This window comes from Neomonachus schauinslandi, chromosome 14, assembly GCF_002201575.2.
Source record: "Neomonachus schauinslandi chromosome 14, ASM220157v2, whole genome shotgun sequence".
NCBI classification, from domain to species: Eukaryota; Metazoa; Chordata; class Mammalia; order Carnivora; family Phocidae; genus Neomonachus; species Neomonachus schauinslandi.
In genome coordinates, this window is record NC_058416.1 from 86,199,063 (window position 1) to 86,220,675 (window position 21,613).

Here is a 21,613-nt window from a genome sequence, read left to right on the forward strand (position 1 = left end):
GGAACCATTTCCTTCAGGGGGAAAGGTTTTGTCAAAGCCCAGGGTAACAGGACCTACCTAAATGGATTTCTCCCCAGGGGCTCAGCCCACAGCCAACGACAAATGTGGTATTGAAAAAGTCTGGGGCTGCACCTTCCAAGTGGCAACGAAAATAGCTGGATTCAAATCACCCTGCTCTTCTACGGGGAAACACAAACTCTCCACGGACGTGGATCTGCAATCCCATCTATTATTTCCCCCCGCCGAGGTAATCCAGATGCAGAACATGCAGATGGAAAAACCACTTGAGAGGCAAAGATGCTTCTCCAGTGGAGGGGTGGGGGGTAAGGGGAGGGAATGAAGGAAGGGGGCAGAAACCCCCGACCTAAATGCAAAATTAAAAAACAAACAAACACACATACACACACAATATAAAACAAAACTCGATGGACAATGGCTATAAGCACAGAGCCATTTTTATATTTCCCGGTAACGAAATGTCACGCTCTTTGCCCCCACGACACCTAGTAAAAAAGAAAAGGGGGGAGGGAAGGTCGCTGGAGGAAAAAAAAAAAAAGACCAGATCGGGGTCTGCTGATACTATAAAAGTTAACCCGGCGCTGCGCTTTGCCGGGAGCCCGAGGGCGTAAGGAAGAGAGGACTGCAGAGGTTTTGAGGCCAGATCCCGACATCCTCGCCCTCACAGCCAGACCTCAATTGCTGGTGGTGGCTCTCGGGTCAAAGGCGAGGGAGAACCACCGAATGCAGCCGCCTAAACTGGAGGCAGCAAAGAGGCGAAAGGAAAAGCCGCCCTTCCAACAACTACAATCGTGATTCCCAAAGTAAAGCAAGGAAGACCGTCAAAAAAAAAAAAAAAAAAAAAGAGAAGAAGAAAAATCCCACAAGCCCCCCGCCCCTGGGGAAGAGGCGCTCTGCGATTGGGCCGCGCGGGTGTCACTCAAGGGCACTGAGGATAGAAAAGGCACACGGCCACGAGCGAAGCCCCCACACACCGGAGGGATGCGGCGTGGGGGGGTGCGTCGTCTGGTCGTCGTCCTCCCCGCCCTAAATCCATCAGCACCCCTGGGGTTCTGCTAAGGCCGTGTCTTCCAAGCCTCGTCCCCTTGCCCCCCGCGGCCGACAGCTCCACGCAGGCCAGCGACCGCTTACCTGGCCGCTGCTCCCACAGTCGGTGTCAGGGTCGGGCGAGCGGCCTCTCGCGACCGTTAAACTCGAGGGAGCGTGCGCGCGCCCGGCGCCTTGCCTGCGATTGGCTGTTTGAAAGGGGGCGGAGACGGCCGAACCGCGACGCGCGTGCCGGCCGCCCCTTTCCCTTCCCGCCCCTCGCGCAAAAGAGGGAGGTCCGACGCCTGGGAAATGGAAGGAGGCGGGGCTTATGTCACGTTCTCTGGTCTGATTGGTTCTCTGGGAGTCGGCAGATGGCACGCGAAAAGAAGCCTCCGGTTACCGCATGCGCAGTTGGTAAGAATGAGCCTGGGGCAAGTGAGGGAAGCGGTGGCGGGAGTACTGCGCGTGCGCAGTCCCAGGAATGCATCTGCGATCCACCTTCTGCAGTGGTTCGGGTTACCCCAGAACGTTGCGGGTGGGAGGCCAGCGTTGAGGCCAGGTAAGCGTCCGTGGAGAATCCGGTCACCCGCGGTTGCCCGCGGATGTCAGGGACTATGGAAAGAGGACTGGGAGCTGGGACGCCTGACTTTCCCAGCTTGCGACCCTGAGTCGCGCAGCCAATTGACCTGAAGCCCCACAGGCCCAGACCCCGAGCTAAGTTTTCTCTGCACCTGGTTTGCCCTAAGGGTAAACCTGCTGGGGGTCGGCCCAGGGGTTCTTCAAGGACTGGGTTGGGGAGGGGAGCACAGCCCAGCGGCGTGGAGAAAACAGTTGCACCGAGGCCCAAGAAGAACTGGAACATCTTCATTTACTTTGTTCTATGGAGCTCTTAGCACGCAGCAGGTGTTGTTTTAGGCCGGCACATAGTAGGTGTCAGCATTGTTTTTGCCAGGCCTTTGGAAGGACCACAGAGAATACGTGTCCCTCCCTGTGGGCCTCAGTCCATTTCATTCTCTCTGTTTAGTTCATTCTTTTTTTTTTTTTTTTTAAGGTTTTATTTATTTATTTGACAGAGAGCGAGAGCAGGAACACAAGCAGGAGGAGTGGGGAGGGAGAAGCAGGCTTCCCGCCGAGCAGGGAGCCCGATGTGGGACTCGATCCCAGGACGCTGGGATCATGGCCTGAGCTGAAGGCAGACGATTAAGGACTGAGCCACCCAGGCGCCCTCAGTTCACATTCTTAAGACTAGTTGACCTTTAAAGCCAGCTCTTAGATTGCCCTCCAAGGGTCCTGGGCCCAAAGTAAAGGAATTTCGCTGGCCCTGTCATGTAGATGTGGCTGAGAAGCCAGGACGCACGCGATATATTGGCAGGAATGACAGACCTGCGAGGCATTCCATTTCATCTGAGCCTAACAATCATGTCTCAAACAGTAAAAATTTAGTCTTTATCCAAAACCCCATTTGTGTATGGAAGATCTCAAGCTTAAATAAATTTAATCCACATCCCACCCCATTGTGTGAGTCCCATCAGGCAATAGTATGCTCATGTAATACCTAACCAAAATCAAACTAATTTTAAGCACATGGCTCTGATTTCACTGACCATGTTTCAAGCCCAACAACAACAACAAAAAAGTTTTATCACTAACTTCAATTGGTCACAAAATCTATTATTTGAGACATCCTTTACACTCAGAAGAACTGAGAAGTGTGAATTACTGAGACATCTCCAGGCAGACAGGGTTGGGTTTCCTTACAAGAAAAATAAATAACCCCTAAATGGAGTACTAGTAATTATTTCGCAACCATGTAAAGAGCAGGAGATGTTCACTTTTGGCTGCAAAATCAGATGGGTTCTGTTCAGTTTGAGGATGTAGATTTTTGGTTTTTTGTTTTTAGCTATGCGGTTTTAGGTAACTTTTTGTCTGTTAACGTCTTAATAAGCCAACGTATTCAGGAGTGCTATTCTGGTTAACCAAGTTATCTTGTTAATGAACTGATGTGAAATATTTTGGTAAGGTTGCTCACACCATATTTCTTAGGTTAAGCTCTTTGGAAGGGTCATAATTGAAAAAAAAATCAGTGGAAATTGCCTTTGACTCATTGGACTAAAGAGAAAAAAATAATTTTTTTTTTAAGATTTTATTTACGTATTTATTTAATTGACAGAGAGACAGTGAGAGAGGGAACACAAGCAGGGGGAGTGGGAGAGGGAGAAGCAGGCCTCCCACCAGGCAGGGAGCCCGATGCGGGGCTCGATTCCAGGACCCTGGGATCATGACCTGAGCCGAAGGCGGACCCTTAACGACTGAGCCACCCAGGCGCCCCCATAGACATTATTTCTGAGTATAGCAAACAGAAGTAGGAGGCTTCAGAAGTTCCAGTAAATGTGTTAAGTACAATCGCCATTCATCTAATGGAAACCTACCTTCCATCCTGGAGATTTTGCACTACTTGTGTGCAAACTGACACCGCTATTTTATGGCCTTTATGATGTTATGATTACTATGATTTTCTTTATTATAACATCAAATTGCTCAAGTATCTCTTTGACCTTGAAGGCTTCAAACTGACTTTTGAGTGGAGATCTTTCACATTGATGGGGATAAGACCATGCTGGGCGGTGATAATGGCTGATAATGGCTTGCGGCATTTCGTGTCTCCCAACCCCAGCATTGCTACTCTTTGATTGTTATGTCCAAACTGTTTATCATTTGGGGGGGCCAGTTCTCCACAGCGGGGGGCGGGGGGGAGATAAAGAGGAACTCTAAAATTTTAAATGTATAATCATTAAACGTGAAATCATCAGACGTATATTAAAATATAAATTTTGTCCTCTTTCTTGTCCTAAATGATTTTTCTTACTCTATCAGATAATCCCTAAAGATTGCCATGTTTAAACCAGGACTTGCTTGGATGAAGGGGGTGTTTATCTTTCACTGTGAGCCTGCTAGAAAGTCAAACTGTATTCTTGGCATCATAATTATCTTCTTGGCACCTGATTTCATAGAACACAATTATGACCTCACCAAATAGCATGTCTTTGGTAACTTCATGGTTTTCAAGTACTTCTTAAATTGGACCATACCAAATGAAATAATTTGCAGGTCACTCTTCTAGATGCCTTTTCACTCTGCGCTCTAAAACAAGTCTACGAAGGAGCACCTGGCTGGCTCAGTCGGAAGAACATGTGACTCTTGATGTCCAGGTCATAATTTGTCATAATCTCTACATTGGGTGTAGAGATTACTTAAATAATTTATTTTTTTCATTTTTTATTTTTTATTTTTTTAAAGATTTTATTTACTGATTTGAGAGAGAGAGAGAGAGCAAGCACAAACAGGGGGAACAGCAGAGGGAGAGAGAAGCAAACTCCCCGCCGAGCAGGGAGCCCAATGTGGGGCCTGATCCCAGGACCCTGGGATTCTGACCTGAGCCGAAGGCAGATGCTTAACCAGTTGAGCCACCCAGGCGCCCCTTATAGGCTTTAAAAAAAAAAAACAAAACTGGGGCACCAGGATGACTCAGTTGGTTAAGCGTCTGCCTTTGGTTCAGGTCATTATCTCAGGGTCCTGGGATCGAGCCCCACATCGTAAGTCTGCTTCTCCCTCTCTCTCCATGATTTCTCTCACTTTCACTCTCTCTCAAATAAATAAAATCTTTATAAATATATGTCAAAAAAAATAAAAAGCCTATGAAATAATCAGTTTCAGATTAGGTTTATGGGATGAGACCACAGTTAATATGGTGTGTTAGTCAAAGGCTCTTCAGCTATATAGTTTAGGGATCCCAAGTACCCCTCAGGGCTTTAGGTTTGTGGAGACATGTACGTTTTTTTCTCACCCTAGGCGGTATTACCTGCACTTTACAGATGAGGAGACGTGGCCAGAATTGCACAGTGAGTAAATCATGAAGCCAAGATAGTGACTACAGAGCAGTGTGGCCTTTCAGGGACAAAAAAAAAAAAAAAATGAGAAGAACATTCCAAAAGAGAAAGTTGAGGAAAATGAGCTAACACTTTTAAGAAGGTGGGGAAAGGACAGATCTAGAGCTATTATGAAAGGTAAAGGTAGAAAGTAAAAGTTTAGTATAAAAAATGGAATATCTAATGTTCTTCCAAGTCTTCCTGAGAAAATCCCTTTTCTTTATTTGTGTCAAATACGATAATGTATTTGAAAGTACTTTGAAAACATTTAGGTCCTAAACAAATACAAGGTATCATTCATGATAATAGAGGCATTGAGAACTTAAGGACATGTAGAGTGTTATTACTGCTGCTTTTTTTATGTGTTTCTGTCTTATTTTAACAGTGTAGTTGATAAATTCTAAAGTTCCTGTTAGAAGCCATAAATAGAAGAAAATCACAGTGATGCACACAAATAAGACAGGTGTAGTTCTCTGTGGATTCAGAGTTTTCTGTATATATATAAAAAAAAAGCAACACTAAATGGGGTGTTAGTGTTGTATGAATAGAAAGTTTTTCTATCTACTTCATTAGTTGTCTCTTGAACTCTACAGCAGGGAGCCTATTAAATTGAGACCAGACCCAGAGCAGTCTCCAGTGTGGCATTTCCTGCTCAATCTATGATGTTTGTCTGATTTGAGAAATAATTCTCTGCTAACACTTCCTGTGACTGAAAGGTGCTTTATCTTCAGAACGAACCGCCAAGCCCAGGAAAGGACTTGGTCTGTTTCAGACCTGAGCCGCAGCCCCTGGAGGTTCCGTTCTGGGAGGTGATCCAGCCCTTGAAAGGACTCCAGACCAACCAGAACAGGAGGGTGAGCTAGACCGAGCAGGCGGGAAATGGCTGCTTTGCCTTAACTCCCATTTTGCAGGGAGCAAGCACCAAAACATACTATGAAATATGGACTATGGGGCGCCTGGGTGGCTCATTCAGTGAAGCGTCTGCCTTCGGCTCAGGTCATGATCCGGGGTCCTGGGATGGAGCCCCGCATCGGGCTCCCTGCTCAGTGGGGAGCCTGCTTCTCCCTCTCTCTCTGCTGCTCCCCCTGTATGTGCATTCTCTCTCTAATAAATGAATAAAATCTTTAAAAAAAATGTTTATTTTAAAAAAAATTAAAAACATGGATTATACTTAAGCATTTCTCAGAAAATCATTCTCTCGCTTAGCTTCTGGTGCCATCAGCTGGCCATTTGGTCTGTTTAAAGCAGCACCATTGCACATCAGCCTGAGTTCAGTGTTTGGTCCTTCACCACCGATTAGGTCATTGTTTTGAGACCTGTCCCTTTATCTCCTATTGTGGAAGGAGAAACAGGACCGTGACCAAGCAGGTAATCAGCACTCCAGAATTCTGGCCTCAACTTCTTTTTTTTTTTTTTTTTTTTAAAGATTTTATTTATTTATTCATGAGAGACAGAGAGAGAGACAGAGGCAGAGGGAGAAGCAGGCTCCCCGCGGAGCAGGGAGCCCGATGCGGGACTCGATCCCAGGACCCTGGGATCATGACCCGAGCCGAAGGCAGACGCTTAACCGACTGAGCCACCCAGGCGTCCCTGGCCTCAACTTCTTAAACAGAAGAAACAACAGCTTTTAAAAGTGTCCCGGGGGCGCCTGGGTGGCTCAGTTGGTTGGGCGACTGCCTTCAGCTCAGGTCATGATCCTGGAGTCCCGGGATCGAGTCCCGCGTCGGGCTCCCTGCTCGGCGGGGAGTCTGCTTCTCCCTCTGACCCTCCTCCCTCTCGTGCTCTCTGTCTCTCATTGTCTCTCTCGCAAATAAATAAAATCTTAAAAAAAAAAAATAAAAAAAATAAAAGTGTCCCGGAAGCTGGAAGAATTAGCTAGTTCCTGCGTTCTAGGACAAGGCTTCTCAGACTTTGGAAGTGTGCCTCTGAGTCACTTACGGATCTTCATAAAAGGCAGGTTCTCATTTAGGAAGTCGGGTGGGGCCCGAGAGTCTTCATTCCTAACGAGCTCCCAAGTGGTTCTGTCGCTGCTACTCTGTGGACCATAATGAGGAGCAAGATTCTGGAGCTACATTGTCTGATACGGTAGTGCTGAAGACACCCCAGATTTTGAAGACTTCATATAAAAAATAAAATATCACAATAATTTTTATATTGATTGCACATTGAAGTAATATTTTGGATATACTGGGTTATGTATTAAAGGATTTTTTAAAGATTTATTTATTTTTAAAGGTTTTATTTATTCACTTGACAGAGAGAGAGCACAAGCAGGAGGAGAGGGAGAGGGAGAAGCAGGCTCTCCGCTGAGCAGGGAGCCTGACGTGGGACTCGATCCCAGGACCCCAGGATCATGACCTGAGCCAAAGGCAGACACTTAACTGACTGAGCCACCCAGGCGCCCCAAGATTTATTTATTTTAGAGAGAGAGTGTGTGTGCAAGCAGGGGGAGGGGCAGAGGAAGAGTATCTCAAGCAGACCCGCCGCTGAATGTGGAGCCCGAATGGGGGCTTGATCTCACAACCCTGAGATCATGACCTGAACTGAGATCAAGAGTCAGACATTTAACCGACTGAGCCACCCACGTACCCCTAAAGATTTTATTTTTCAGTCATCCCTGCACCCCACTTGGGGGTTGAACTTACAACCCCATGATCGAGAGTCACTCCACCAACTAGCCAGGTGCCCCTCTTTTTACTGTTTTTAAGGTGACTACTAGGAAATTTAGAATTTCACACATGCCCTACATTATGTTCATATCGGACAACGCTGTTCTAGAACACTAATGTAATAGAAACATTATTGGTGTTCTTTTTTTTGGTTGACCCCATTTCTCAATCCCCTTGTTAACCATTTCACCTTCTGTTAGCTCAGTTCATTATTTGTATCATTCTTTTCTCTGAATGTTTGCTGTTCCCGCCATTACTCTCCTTCCCACCTTCCTCATCTCCATCTTTGCCATCGTTGTTCTGGGGCTTCCATCCAGTCGTCCAATGGTCCTAAGAGCCACCATACAGGCAAGCAGTTTTGCTCCAAGCTTCTGGCCATGACGTGTGGTTCCTGGAGGCAAGAGCCTCACTGGGAGCTGGTTAGGAATGCAGAGTCTCCGGCCCCACCCAGACCTGCTGAAGTAGTCTTCTATTTAACAGAACCCCCAGGGGATTTGTCTGCTCCTGAAAATGTGCGTGGTGAGGGCTTTGCCAGTCATCTTTCCTAAAGCAACCCCATTTCAGTTCATCTCCACATCTGTTCCTTCGGTTGGATTTGATGAAGTCTCCACGAGGCTGAGATAACCCTGAAAGTTTGGCTCAGAGAAACTAGCACTCTCTCTCAAAAAAAAAAAAGTATATATATATATATATATAGTTAAGCAGTGAATTTGGGGCACATGGCATCCAGAAGGTGAGTCCAGAGATTGAAATCCTATGACTTCCTGCAAATAGATTGAGATAACCTTCTGTCTCTCAGAGACACATGACCATGCCCTGCCCCCGTCTCCGGAGCGTTAGAGCTGCTGGGGAAATGGACCTCACCTTGCTGGGTCTAGTTTACATCTGACTGCTGCAGTCACTGGCCACGATCCGAGCTCAACATACACCATCCCTGCAGCCAGACGTCTTCCTAGGCGTGGGCTGACTGCGGGGGCCTGAGGAGGGAATGTGTGGTTGCTGGCTCCAGGTCAGGAAAGGGGGCACCTACCAGAATACAGGCCCCGAGTCCCGGTACCAAGCCCTCCAAGTGACTTAGGGGCCCAGCAAGTCAGAGAGGCACTGCTCTGTGGCCGGTTCTCCATCCCGGGCTATTAGCATGGATCACATTTGGGGGCATCTTTAATTTCTCTTTTATGCCACAGGCTCATTGGGCTCCCTGAGGCCCATGCCTGGCACAGAGTAGATGTTGAAAATACTCACTGAACAAATTAGCATTCCCTTTTGTAAAGTCCTAACACCCAGCATCTCTGACTTGACCCAGTGGGCAGGGATGGGGACAATGAGAGGCCTTAAGCCAAACTGCAATCAGGCTGTTTAGCGCAGATGCGTCCTCAGAGGAAAAGCAGGGCTGAGGGGAAGTGAGGGTGGAGAGCCGGCCCCGAATCGAGGCACACGCTCACAGAAAGGAATTGGGGCACACTGTCATGACTCCCGGTTTCCCCTTACCAGCACTTCTTGTCACCATTTTCCTGTGGCTCTTTTTTAATGTCACGATGAGCTCTAATTTGAGCCGCTTTTATTGTCCCCCGGAGACTTTTGAGTTGCTCTGTGGGTATCACAAAACCTGAAACCCAATCCGTATATCCTGGGCTTTGGGGAAGTGGGACCATGGGTGCGCGGGTTATTTTTAGCAGTCGTTGGGAGTAGAGCCAAAGCTCCCAGAGATACAAAAAGTATTGAGAATCGCCCGATCGGCTGTTGGAATTAGCCGTTAAACAAAACAGTCAGTAACTGAACACTGGGGACTTTCTTGAACTCCATTTGGGTGGGAGGCCTTCCAGTGTGTGTGTCAGCCCCGAACTAGGACAGAAAGGTAGAGACAGGGGCAAAGCAGCTGATAAAAGCACTCTCCTCTCCGCCCTTTGGGAGTTTTGCCTCGTCTCAGACTCACTTCCTTTCTTTGTCGCCGCACTCTATTCCAATGCTGTCCTGCCTGGTCGGATTTACTAACTAGCAGAAGAGAAACCCCAAGGGAGGCCCCGGGCTTGCGTTCCATAATGAATCTGATCCAGGTACTCGATGCTGTCTGGTACACAAAGGAATCTTGTTCTATGGATTGAAAGCAGAAATAAGGGAAGGGACATTTTGGACATTGACTCGGGTCTCATTCACTTAATCATTTACAGGGGAGCGGATTCTTTGTCGTAGCGATTTCAGAAAAGTGCTGGTGTTTATCATTTATCTTTTCCCGAGTGTACTTCCGAAAGACTTGACACACAATAAACAAAACCAGTTTTCTAAAGCGCCACTTTCCCTGGCATGCTCTGTTTCAAAATCGAGCCCTTCACAGCTATTGAGCAACTTACCAACACCACGTTGTCACCCCCCTGGGACTGACACACATCCTGAATGCCATACTTTTCGGAAAGAAGTTACGAGTTTAGACCATCACGTCCATCACAGAATTGAAAACGAGCATTGGCATCAGGCTTGGAAAAGTACATTTCATTATATTTATTTTCCATAGAGAGAGAGGTTAAGAATATGGTATTGTCGTTCTAAAGATGACCAGGATCCTCTCAGGACCAACTAGACTGATTACTCAGAGAGATGCCCGTAAAATAACAGAAATGTACATATTTACAAGGCAGCGGCGTCCACTAGCCTGCATCTGCAGTAAGCATCCTCAAAGCTTGTTAGAGACCAGCGTGGGCTCATAGAAGTTAGCAGCCAGAACTGACAGGGGACGAAAGGTAAATGAGCTGAGAGCAAACCTGCTGAAATTATTTGGTGCATGATTAAGCAACTTTGGGCTGAGGGCGCTGGCTTAGGTATATACCACTTCCTACCTAGGTTAGAGACCAGTGGCCCTCAGCTAGAATTTACAGGATTTCAAATGGTAAAAGCAGCTATTTAGAGCCTCAAAGGAAGCAGTTGTTAAAAAGGGCAGTAATTCTGTTTTTAGCACCTACATCATCCTGGATCAAGAAGCATGAAGCGAGGGGCATGTTCATCGTTCCCATAATCCTCCCGAGTGACAGGAATTTTGCTAAAAATCAGTCTCATGCCTTCAAAGGTATTCAACAAAAGCTCTTTCCAGAATTTTTTCTTTTTTTCCCCTCTGACCTTTAAGCCTGTGCAGGGTGGGCGGAGAAGGGCTTGTTCACCCATTTTCCAGGTAAGAAAACAGGCCCACACTGTGACTTGTCCCGATTGGCACGGGGAGGTCACCCATCTTTGAAAAGAGCTAACACCTGTCAGCTCGTTCTGCCTTCCTCCCCTGGAAGAAAGCAAAGGCCCGTGGGATTCACCACGTCCTGGTAGCTGTTACTCTCTATACCATTCATTGTTGACTAGACATTTCAGCCTTCTGCCACGTCTGGAGTAGCTATTTAAATCTAACGGTTAAATACTGCTTTCTCTTTTAAGCATCTTCTCTCTGACTGGACTCTAAGCTCCATGAAGACGGAGGCTCCCTCTCTCCCGCCTCGCATCGCTCCCTACGCCTCGTGTGGTATTTTGAACCACGCAGGCACCTTCATAAAAAATCAGTTGATTCGAACGTTCCAGGGATGAGCACCACTTGGATCATGTTATTGGCAGTGCGTCTGAGGGAACAGATGTTCCTATTCAAATCCATGAAACTGGAAACATTAAAAAACAACAATCATGACATTGATTGATAGTGATATTTACTGTGTCAGACCGTGTAAGCTCGGCTATAAAATCGACTTGCATACTGTCATCTTTACATTGGGATTTCAGAGATTCTCAAACGTTTAAATAATGTCGCTGGACTCAGATCCTAATTCTTTTTTTTTTTTTTTTTTAAAGATTTTATTTATTCATTAGAGACAGAGAGAGAGAGGCAGAGGGAGAAGCAGGCTTCCCGCCGAGCAGGGAGCCCGATGCGGGACTCGATCCCAGGACCCTGAGATCATGACCTGAGCCGAAGGCAGTCGCTTAACCATCTGAGCCACCCAGGCGCCCTCAGATCCTAATTCTTATTTGATGCACTGTTCAGTGTTTCTTTATCGAATTAACAGCCCTGTTCTTCGGAATGTCACCCTGCCTGAGAAAGCAGCACCTCTGGGTGCTTCGAAGATATTTTTGGTTACAACAAAATACTTATCAGCTGGGAGGGCGCACGCGGCGAAGACCACGGGAGATGCCCCGAGGCTGCAGAGGGCTGTGCCTGTTAAATACCCCACAGGACGGCTGGGTGGCCCTCGCTGGAACCGGTTTATATAAGGTTGTCCCAGAACCTTTAGTGTAATCCTGAGCGCGAACGCACCTTCCTGAAAGGCTGTCTTTTTTTTTCTCCAGCTCAGGTCACGGACGGGCAGAGCTCCTCTGCATGAGGCCCTCGGCCGGCTTCCGCTGGCCTGCAGCCCTGGCCAGGATCTGCGTCGCGCCGCGGGGCCTCTGGCCTCGGGAGAAGCGGGCGCTGCTCGCCCCGCCGGCGGCGGTCCCCATGGTCCCGGCGGCGGGCAGGAAGGAGTGCCCCGCTTCGCCTCCCCTGGATGAGACGGAACTTGAAGAGCAGTTTGTGAAAGGGCACGGCCCCGGGGGCCAGGCCACCAACAAAACCAGCAACTGTGTGGTGCTGAAGCATGTCCCCTCGGGCATCGTCGTCAAGGTAGCCACACGTCCCCTCTTTGGTAACCGGCAGTGACACCTGCCCCTTCGGGCACAGCCTTCCCAGCCCTCAGGACAAAAATGCGACGCGGGGCTGCCTGGAGGCGGCTTCCTTTACCTGGAAACCAGTCTCTGATCAGAGTATCCCCAGCTCTCAACACGAGCCCCTGGGAGGTACTGAAATGCTGTCTCCCGTTTCCTGGTTAGTAGGGGCCCCGCTGGCTCTCAGTGCAGTCCCTGCCGAGTCGCCAGAGGGCCCTGAGAAGGGACGGCAAGGCAGGCTTTCCATATACCAACGACAGGGCAGGCCCCGGTGGGCGCAGCGCCGCACGCGGTCAGTCGTCACCCTCGCAAGCCCTCAGGCCTTGTCTTCCTCATGGTGCAGGTGTGGAATCAGGCACAGAGAGGTTAGGTAACTTGCCCGAGATCCTACAGCGGCAGGCGTCAACCCAGACCAAGCCCAAGTCTGTGCTCCCAACAACTGTTCTTCACTGCCAAGTTTTTGAGCCAAGAGCCTATCAGTTAAAGCCTCAATCACTTTTCTTTTCCTCTTTGAGAAAAAGCGTCATTCATGAGCCACACATGAAATTCTGAAACCTGACAGGATTTTTGTTTAACTGTTTTATACACGTACTGCAGATCTGCTTTCAGTACTCTTCTCTCGCTCTAATTTCACAGAATTGTTTTCAAATAGCTTTGCAAGGCACTCACCCTTAATAACTCAGGGATGACATAATCAACGATATGGTTGACTAATAATAAAGATGGTATCTCCCTCCCTGAGACAGATTTTATGTTTATAAATGGTGCAGACAGAGGGCTTGTTCCCTGGCCACAAGCTTAGACATACCAGTTGATATTTTCAAAATTATCTGGGGACTTTAAGTTATCTGAAGGCTATCATTGCTTCCGAACAAAGCAACACTCTTAATTATAAAACCATCACCGAGAAAGCCACGTAATACAGCTGGGGGGTGGGACGAGCTGAAGGCTGAGAAGAGGCAGGAAGGAGGGCATATGGGCTTGGCTCTGTCATGGACTCACTGGGATTCTTGACAAGTGGCCTTGCCTCTCGGGCCCGTCCCCTTCTATAGAGCAAATGGGTTGAATTCCATAATTTGAGATCCTGTCCAGAACAAACTTTTTCACATTATAAAATATTATCTCTTGCAGTGCCATCAGACAAGATCGGTTGATCAGAACAGAAAGCTTGCTCGGAAAATCCTACAAGAGAAAGTGGATATTTTCTACAATGGTGAAAACAGTCTTGTTTACAAAGAAAAACAGGAGGCAGAGAGGAAAAAGCAAGAGAGGAAAAAAAGAGCAAAGGAAACCCTAGAAAAAAAGAAGCTCCTGAAAGAACTCTGGGAATCCAGTAAAAACGTCCACTGAGAAAGAATCGAAGATGCTTTTCTGTTGTTGTCTTGTTGTTTTTAAGATCTCTTCATCCAACGTGGGGCTTTAACTGACAATCCTGATCCTGAGATAAGAGTCACACGCTCTTCTGACTGAGCCAGCCAGGCACCCCGGAAAGAATCGCAGATTCTAACTAAAGAACCTGCCAGATGCAGGGCGCCTGGGTGGCTCAGTCAGTTAAGCGTCCGACTGTTGATTTCAGCTCAGGTCATGATCTCAAGGTCATGGGATCGAGCCCCACGTCAGGCTGGGCACGGAGCCTGCTTGAGATTCTCTCTCCCTCTCCCTCTGCCTCCACACACACACACACACACACCCCGCCCTGCTCCACTCTTGCTTGCACACTCCCTCTCTCTGAAAAAATAAAAATTTAAAAAAAAAGAACCTGCCAGATGCTTCCAAGGAATAATGGTAGGGAGTTCCATTCCATCTCAAGCGTTACTCTAGCTAATTTCTGTATTTCTGACAGACTTAACGTTTTAAATCAATTTTTAAATGGCGGACTTAACTGTAATGAATAGAGACACACATTTTAAGAATAAAACTATAGAGACACACAGAAGACATTACCATAAAAGAACAGCGGTTAGCTACTTTTCATGGGGAGGAAAGGGACTGTCGTGATAGGACATCCGGAGGGGCTGTGGATGGCTGACAAAGGTCTTTCTGGACCTGGGTGGGTAGTTGGATGTCACCATATTTTTTTAAGCTACACATTTGTGTGATTGTCTTGTTTTATTATCAAAGGGTAAAAATAAGCACTAATAGTAATAAGGAAGGTCCATTTTTGGGGGGAAAACTATGGAATGGAGTCAAACATTAGTGGCATTTTTGGGGCACCTGGCTGGCTCAGTCGGTGGAGCATGAGACTTTTGATCTCAGGTCATGAGTTTGAGCCCCACGTTGGGCGTAGAGCTTATTTAAAAAAAAAAATACACATGACATTCCCTATGTGTTGTTTATAAGTAGATTTATGAGATGAGTTTCCAGAAACCTGATTTGTGAATTTGCTTACAATGCCATCACTCAAGCTGGATTTGACCCTACAGTTGTTTGGAGTTTTTAGGCAGAGGTAATAGCTTCCCTTGTCAGAATACATCTGGGGTTCACCTGTGAAACAAGCAGGGGAAAAACCACAAGGGGAGAAGGCCACTGTCAGACAGGGTCTGCAGTCCAAACCAGCCCATTTGGCAGGCACAGACCGGGTGCCCAGTGCCTGTCGGAATACACATTTAAGGCAGCCAGGTAAGGCTCTTCTCACCTCGACGCGAGCTGGTCTGGAAGTTTAAGCATTGTGTGCAAGGCTCTGGAGACCGGTCGCAGCATCCAGGACCCATCCCCATGCAGACCTCCATTCAAAAGGTAGCCAAGCGCCTGGAAGGGTACACGACAAGCAGGTAACGGCGGTAAGAGAAATTTGGGAGCTGTAGACAGGAGGGACAGAGACTTCAATCTCTCTCCTCTCTCGTGCCTTCTGGGGTTCGCTGTGCATGAAACAGATGTAGACACGCCCACTCTTACTGGCCTTTCGACCTGTCGTGGCTGGGCCCTTGCCTCATGCCTGCAAAACTGACCCCATCCCTCGTTTGTCTGTCTCCCCTCACCACTGAGGACCACCATCCGTGTCCTCAACACGTCCAGCGCAAGCGGGCCTTCCCCAGCCCCGGGGCAGGGAATCCTCCCGGGGAGCACCTGGGGTAGCTACCTGGAGTTCAGAGGCTGCACTGTAGGAGAATTAGATTCCGGGAGCAGGACAAGCACCTGGAAGCTGAGAATGGCCTCACTGAGGGCAGGCCGTGGGCAAAGTCAGTAACGCCACATCCATTAACGTTCTTGCTTGCTTCCCCTGCACACCCGGCTGTCCGCGGCAGTCAGGGTGCATCGTGATGCGACTTCATCTGACCCCCACCTTCTGACTTAGGCAGACGCCTTCCTCCCCCAGCCCGTGGTGGTTCTGGCATTGGCACGAAAAATGTTCCTGGGGCCAGGTAGGCAAACCCTCTGTGGCAGGGATCTCCCACTCTCGTCGGAGGAGCTGTTTTTTGGTTTGTTTTTCTTTAAAGATTTTATTTATTTATTTGAGAGAGAGAATGAGATAAGAGCATGAGAGGGGGGAGGGTCAGAGGGAGAAGCAGACTCCCCGCCAAGCAGGGAGCCCGATGCGGGACTCGATCCCGGGACTCCAGGATCACGACCTGAGCCGAAGGCAGTCGCTTAACCAACTGAGCCACCCAGGCGCCCTTTTTGGTTTGTTTTTAAAGATTTTCTTTTTAAGTCACCTCCACACCTGACGTGGGGCTCGAACTTATAAGCCCCAGATCGAGAGTTGCACCTGTAGTGACTGAGCCAGCCAGGCGCCCCTGAGGAGCTGTTTTTTAAAAACACCACTTAAAAAACAACAAAAAACACTTAAGAATTCAAGGAACCCACACCTTAATACAAATTGTTAATGAAAATAAGCTTTATTACATCAAGTAATAAATACATACAAAGATGCAAACAGTTTTAGTCATTTTCTTCCAGATGTTTGGATCAACTTACAGGAAAAGCAGAACTGAAACCCACACACAGTCTTAGTAGGAAAATTTGGAGGGGGTGGGGGTGGGTTCTCATTAGGTTAGGTTTGGTAGGTTGCTCTTTCTTCTGTATTTATAACTTGTGCATTTTTTAAATTGACCTCAAAGCACTAACAGTCATGCAAGCAAATGCTTAAGCACAAAAGAAGTTACATTAAGCGGAATCCACACGGTGTGGCAAATGTACGCACTCAAAAAAAAAAAAAAAAACCCTCAGAGTTTTATTAGCTTATGAAAAAGAACGGAGAACAATCTGGGTAACGTAACTGGGATCTTTGCTGTGAGACAGGTATCGTTTACGTGCATCTTTTAAATCAATGCTTAAAAAAAAAAAAAAAAAACCCCAAAAACCAAGAACAAAAAACCCTGGGTAATTCCTAACTATTTAAAATGTAAATCCTAGTCAACTGCAAAATATTTCTCAATCTCAGAGCCTCATGAACCATGGGAGGGACGTGGGAAGGAGAAACCAAACTGTTACCCTTTTGAAAACAAGAGTTTCATCTGAACATGGGAGATGAGCTGTAACTTCTGGTCTTGGACGAAGATGGAAAACCTTCCGCGAGGCCAGGCAGCTAGGATCGGGCATTCCGTTCCGTTTCGGCCAAGCACTCTCGAACCAGTCCTCTGGCGTGAATGATGCCTGGAGGAGGAGCAGAGGCTGAGGATCGTCCAGCAGAACCCACTCCAGGAGAGGAAGAGGGCCCTTCACAACCCAGCTGAAAAGCCCCCGCCCTGGGAGGGAACTTGGGACCTGCATCCCAAGCACCCCGGGGTTCCAGCGGTGTGGAGACACGCGAGCGTCCCGTCCCTCCTCGAAGGCCTTCCCTTCTCGCCCAAACTCCTCTTCGTGGCTCCTAACAATCCCTTCCCGCCCACACAGGGACGGCCAGCAAGCTCTCCGGGCGCGCCAGGCTCTCAGAGGACGGAAGTAGATGTGTCCCCGCCCGCTTTCGTCAAGCCTGCCCCACTGTGGAGAATCCAGGACTGCAAATCCTGATTTTTCTCTGGCTTCTTCACAGTCTACGTTCTAGAAAGGGCTTGTCCAGTGTCCAGCCTGCACAGTTAGGATGCAAGACTGCTCATTTATGTTCACCCTTGGTCCACGGTGACGTTGCCCGCCAGGTGCCAAGAGCACCTTCGGCCCTATCACCCCCCTGCCCATCTCTTCCCTCTGGTTTGGTGGTTATGGTTTGGTTGTTGCATTTGTGTGGTGGTGGTGGCGGCCTTCAGAGAATGCCGTGAGACACTGATCTCGTTTTAATAGACACAAAGAATCTACTCCTTCTCAGTCCTTCTGAGAGAGGACCGCCGGAGGGCACTGTGAGTGACATCCCCAAGTCACGCAGGCGTCCGCATCTCACAAATCTTATCTCTGAGCTTCAGAAGACTTTTTTCTAGAAAGGGCCAGGCAGTAAATACCTTGGGCTTTGCAGGCCGCACGGGCTCTCTCACAACCACGCAAGCAGCCGTTACAGAAGCAGTGGGTGGCCATGTTCCAACAAACCTTCATCATGAACGCTGAAGTCTGAACTGCAGAGCATTTTCACCGGTCACAGAATCATTTTCCACCATTAGAAACTGAAAACCGTGCTTGGCCTATCAGGTACAGTTTGCTGACCTATCCGCCATGCGCCTGACTCCCCCGTACCCTTTATGACCCTTCTTCACCCTGTTACGACATGACCTTGGCTAGCTTGGGCTTGGCTCCCGGTCAGTGTGACCGTGGGACCAGCTGCTCACGCAGCACGTGCCCTGGGGCCATCACGAGGCAGATCCATCGGTTGGCCTGAACCCACTGGCTTTTCTGGGGGACTGCAGATCGCCTGTTAGACTCTGGGGTCCAGCATCTTCCCAGGGATTTCCACTCGGGTAAGCAGAACTCCAGGGGTCAGGACTGTCTTGCTTCCCCTGCCTCCAAACAGCAGTCCGGACGCAGAGCAAAGCCCACCTGCCCTCCCCCCTCCCCGCCCCGGGCTGGATCGGGGTTAACCCCACCTCTCCCCAAGCCCTGTCCAGGTCCAGCCTCTCTGCCCACAAAGGCTTCATACACACCAGGGAAGCCCGCGGCCATGGGCCGGAGCCTGTCCTCGCCAGCCGCGCCCGCCACGGGGGAGTCGTGGCCTCCGCAGCAGGCCCCCTTTATGCCCCAGATTGAGTCCCGGCGTGCCTCTCCAACCTTCCCCAGAAACACCAGATCGCTTCTGAAATTAAATTCGCACCCAGGCCACAGCTGCTCTGCCCTGCCACCTTCTAAAACCGAAATCCTCTTCTCCCCTCCCCTCCAGTGGCTTCGTGAGGTGGCAGCCAATTTCACCTCCCCCTGGAATCAGCTGGTCAGTCACGTCTTCACGTGAGTCACTGGGTTTCTGTGACATCATGCTCCTGCCCTCCCACCCTCCCTCCTCAGTCATGAAGGAATTTCAGTGCTCTTGCTCTCCCTCCCCAGACTAGGACAGACCTATATGCCCCCTCGGGCTCCGCTCCAAAGAGCTGAGAGCGAGGGCAACCCAGGACCCGGGACCTCCCGACTCCTCGTCCCCGGCCCACCCAGAGAAGGAAGCCTCCCGCGGCTCCCTGGAACCAGCAGCCAACAGGAGCCGAGCAGGCAACAAACAAAGCAGCAGGATCTGGGCTATAAAGATTCCTTTTCTAAAGCATATGGACCCTCCCGGGAGGCACGCAAGGCCTTCCCGTCAGATCCCAAGAACAGTGTACGTCCCACTGACCGGCCCACCCCTCGCCCCTGCGATGCCTCCACATCGGAGTAACAAAACGGGGGCCCCTGGGGCATAGGGAACTCCCCCCAACCCCGAAGAAAATCTCTCACAACAGTTAGCGCCCAGCAGGGAGGCAGCACCCGTCAGGGGAGTCTGGGTCCTGCTACTTACCTCGTTTTAGTCTCTCCATGGCACTCTTGCTCCCCGCATAAGTGGGTCTAATCTCTTTCCCCAACTCCTCGATGATGGCCAGCAGCTCGGCGTATTTGCTCTGGGGTACCTGGCTGTTCCCTGTTCCCTAGAGTCAGAAGGAAGAGTTTACATGGATCGAACCCTTCCCTGACCCCATGGCCACGGTCAGGACCGCACCACATGCCGGCCACGGCGAGGACAGGGCAGGGAGAGGCTCGCCCAGAGGCAGCTGCTGCCTTCGCCGGGGCCAGGCCTGTCCACCCTGAGGGAGAACCACAGGCAGAGAGCTGGGCCTCTCTGCTGTCCTCCTACACTCAAGGAAACCACCAGCAGCCTCCAGAAGGCTTTCATCCTCTCGAATGAGCAAGAGGAGGACTGGCTGGTCTCGGCAAGCACTGGGTATTTCCTAGGACCCAGGTGGAAGTGCAAGTACATCCCAGGGGAGGACAGTCCAGAGCAAGGGGACGAGATGGGGGCCACACCCTGGGGTCAGCAGGACCACAAATAACTGCCAAAGACCATCTGGACAGAACACAGAATGTGTTTCAATTCACCCATTCTCCCCGCGCCGGCAGGGCCCACCCCACAAAACCCCTTCTTCTCTAGACTCCCCCCCATAGCCCAAGTAAGCACCCCGACGAGTGAGGCTGGGGTCCCCGCGGGCCCCCCCCAACAAGGCCCTCGCCTGCGCCTCCCTCCTCCGCCGCCGTCTCTGTCTCCTGGCCTCCAGGGCCTCCCTCCTGTCCTTGCTCAGCTCCTCAGCGCCCTCTGGGTGCCACCTCCTGGCCCGGCGGTCCTCGCCCTCCTCCCACGGCCGCTTCCTCCGGCGGTCCCGTTCCAGGTCCCGTATCTGCTCCTGGGACAGCACGGCCTGGCGGGGCATGGCCGGCCGCCACCCTCTCGCAGGGCCAGCCTCCGTGGCGACCCTGGAACGCGGCTGCGTTCCGAGGACGGCAGAGAGCCCGACGGCAGCCATGGCCGGCGGGCACCGAGGCAGGGGCCTGGCCAGGTCCCTCCACCGGCGGCAGCCAGGGAGGCCAGTGGCAGCGTCGACCCCGCTTGACGGCGAGGAACCGGGTCTCTGCGAGGTTGCCAAGCAGGGGTCAGGCCTGGAAGTGGCAGAACCACGTAGAAACCCCTGCGGCCTGGTCAAGGGCCCCCATTCCCGATGAGGCGCATCTGGGCTCCGGGAGGATATGGGCCCTGTCCTCCTCTTTGCTGGGGCCACGACCTTGCAGGGGGTGAGTGGGAACGGGGTCCCCTCTCCTCTGTCCAGGCTCAGATCCAGAGCCCAGGCCAGGCTTACTTCCTCAGGAATCCGGCACAGGGACTCCCGCCGCAGGGACGCACGTGGGTGGTGGCCCCAGCAGGGCCTGCAGCACTCAGGCCTTCCAGCCCCCCCGTGGGCTCCCCGCCCCCATCTCTTGGTACCCCCGTGAAACAGCCTGCCGCCCCTCTGCTCCGACGCCCCGAGGCTTGAGACTTGAGGCCGCCAGGGCCGGAGGTTGAAGCAGTTCAGACGACTGTTCCATTCCATCATTTCTACCCTGTCCCACCGGCTCTCCTCCCCGCATGGCGGGAAGCATGTCCCCTCGGTGCCCAGGCCAGCCCCAGAGCCCCTCTCGCCCCACACCCCCCACTACCGTACCTGGGTGTAGCCGAGAGACGGCGGCCCGTAGTCACTCAGCAGCTGGCGGTACTGGGAGGATGTCGCCATACTGGTGGAGGGCGGGTGGACGCTCCCAGCTATGGAGGAGAAGAGAAGAATCGGGAATCATGTGATTGTACCCAAAGCAAAGACTCTGGTCCCGCGACAGTCCCCTGACCCAGGACGCATGCCAGACAGCAGTCTTTTGTCTTCACAGGACAGAGACCCTGCTCCTGTCCTCTAGTTTGGGGATGGCCGGCGCTCAGCCCAGATGACAGGAAAACGTAGCTAACAGGTCACCGCTCTTCCTACCCACCACCACAGCAGACATCGCTCCTCGGTCACAGAACTCCTTACCATCCGCGCGGTCAGGACTGGTCGCAAAGACGAAATCTGCGGCTACTCTTGGCCTAATCCTTTCTAGTCCCTTTTCCCTGGGTCCTGCTCCCCAGAGATGGATGACCGAGAGCCGAATCACCGCCACAGGAGCCCACCTGCTACGGGGCCGGTCTACATCCCGTGTGCCCAACCCTTTGCTGGACATATGCTAAGGAAGACAGAGGGAGGGTTTAGAGGCCTAACCCTGGCCGGAGACTGGTTCACTGGACACCAAGTCAGAATCTGGAGTGTATCACAGTCTCTCTGTGTGTCCTCGGTAGCCTCTCAATCTCCCTGAGCCCCTGTGGTTCCCTCCCCAAACAGGGGACAGGATTCTTGACAGTCTGATTCTACGCCTGCATGGCTCGCATCCCAAGAGGGGAGGGACAAGGCCCCGTCTATGGACTGCAACACTCAGACA

The 21,613-nt window shown here is 50.5% G+C and overlaps 2 protein-coding genes across 3 annotated transcripts; one reads left to right on the forward strand and one right to left on the reverse strand.

Moving 5' to 3' along the window:
• The first annotated feature begins 1,527 nt into the window (after window positions 1-1,527).
• Window positions 1,528-13,822, forward strand: MTRFR (mitochondrial translation release factor in rescue). 2 transcript variants are annotated; one of them, XM_021698646.1, is made up of 4 exons: window positions 1,547-1,606; window positions 4,897-4,946; window positions 11,951-12,263; window positions 13,436-13,822. In XM_021698646.1, the coding sequence occupies exons 3-4, from the start codon at window positions 11,982-11,984 to the stop codon at window positions 13,652-13,654; spliced, it is 501 nt and encodes a 166-aa protein (XP_021554321.1). In that variant the 5' UTR covers window positions 1,547-1,606; window positions 4,897-4,946; window positions 11,951-11,981; the 3' UTR covers window positions 13,655-13,822. The 2 variants fall into 2 exon arrangements, with proteins under 2 accessions (XP_021554320.1, XP_021554321.1); XM_021698645.1 differs by lacking the exon at window positions 4,897-4,946 and having other exon boundaries at window positions 1,528-1,606.
• Window positions 13,823-16,121: 2,299 nt separating this feature from the next.
• CDK2AP1 (cyclin dependent kinase 2 associated protein 1) lies at window positions 16,122-20,982 on the reverse strand. Its single transcript, XM_021698582.1, has 3 exons — window positions 20,815-20,982; window positions 19,146-19,272; window positions 16,122-16,897 (listed from the first exon to the last, which is right to left on the reverse strand). Exons 1-3 carry the CDS (start codon window positions 20,881-20,883, stop codon window positions 16,830-16,832), a joined length of 264 nt encoding a protein of 87 aa, XP_021554257.1. The 5' UTR covers window positions 20,884-20,982; the 3' UTR covers window positions 16,122-16,829.
• Between the last annotated feature and the right edge of the window lie 631 nt (window positions 20,983-21,613).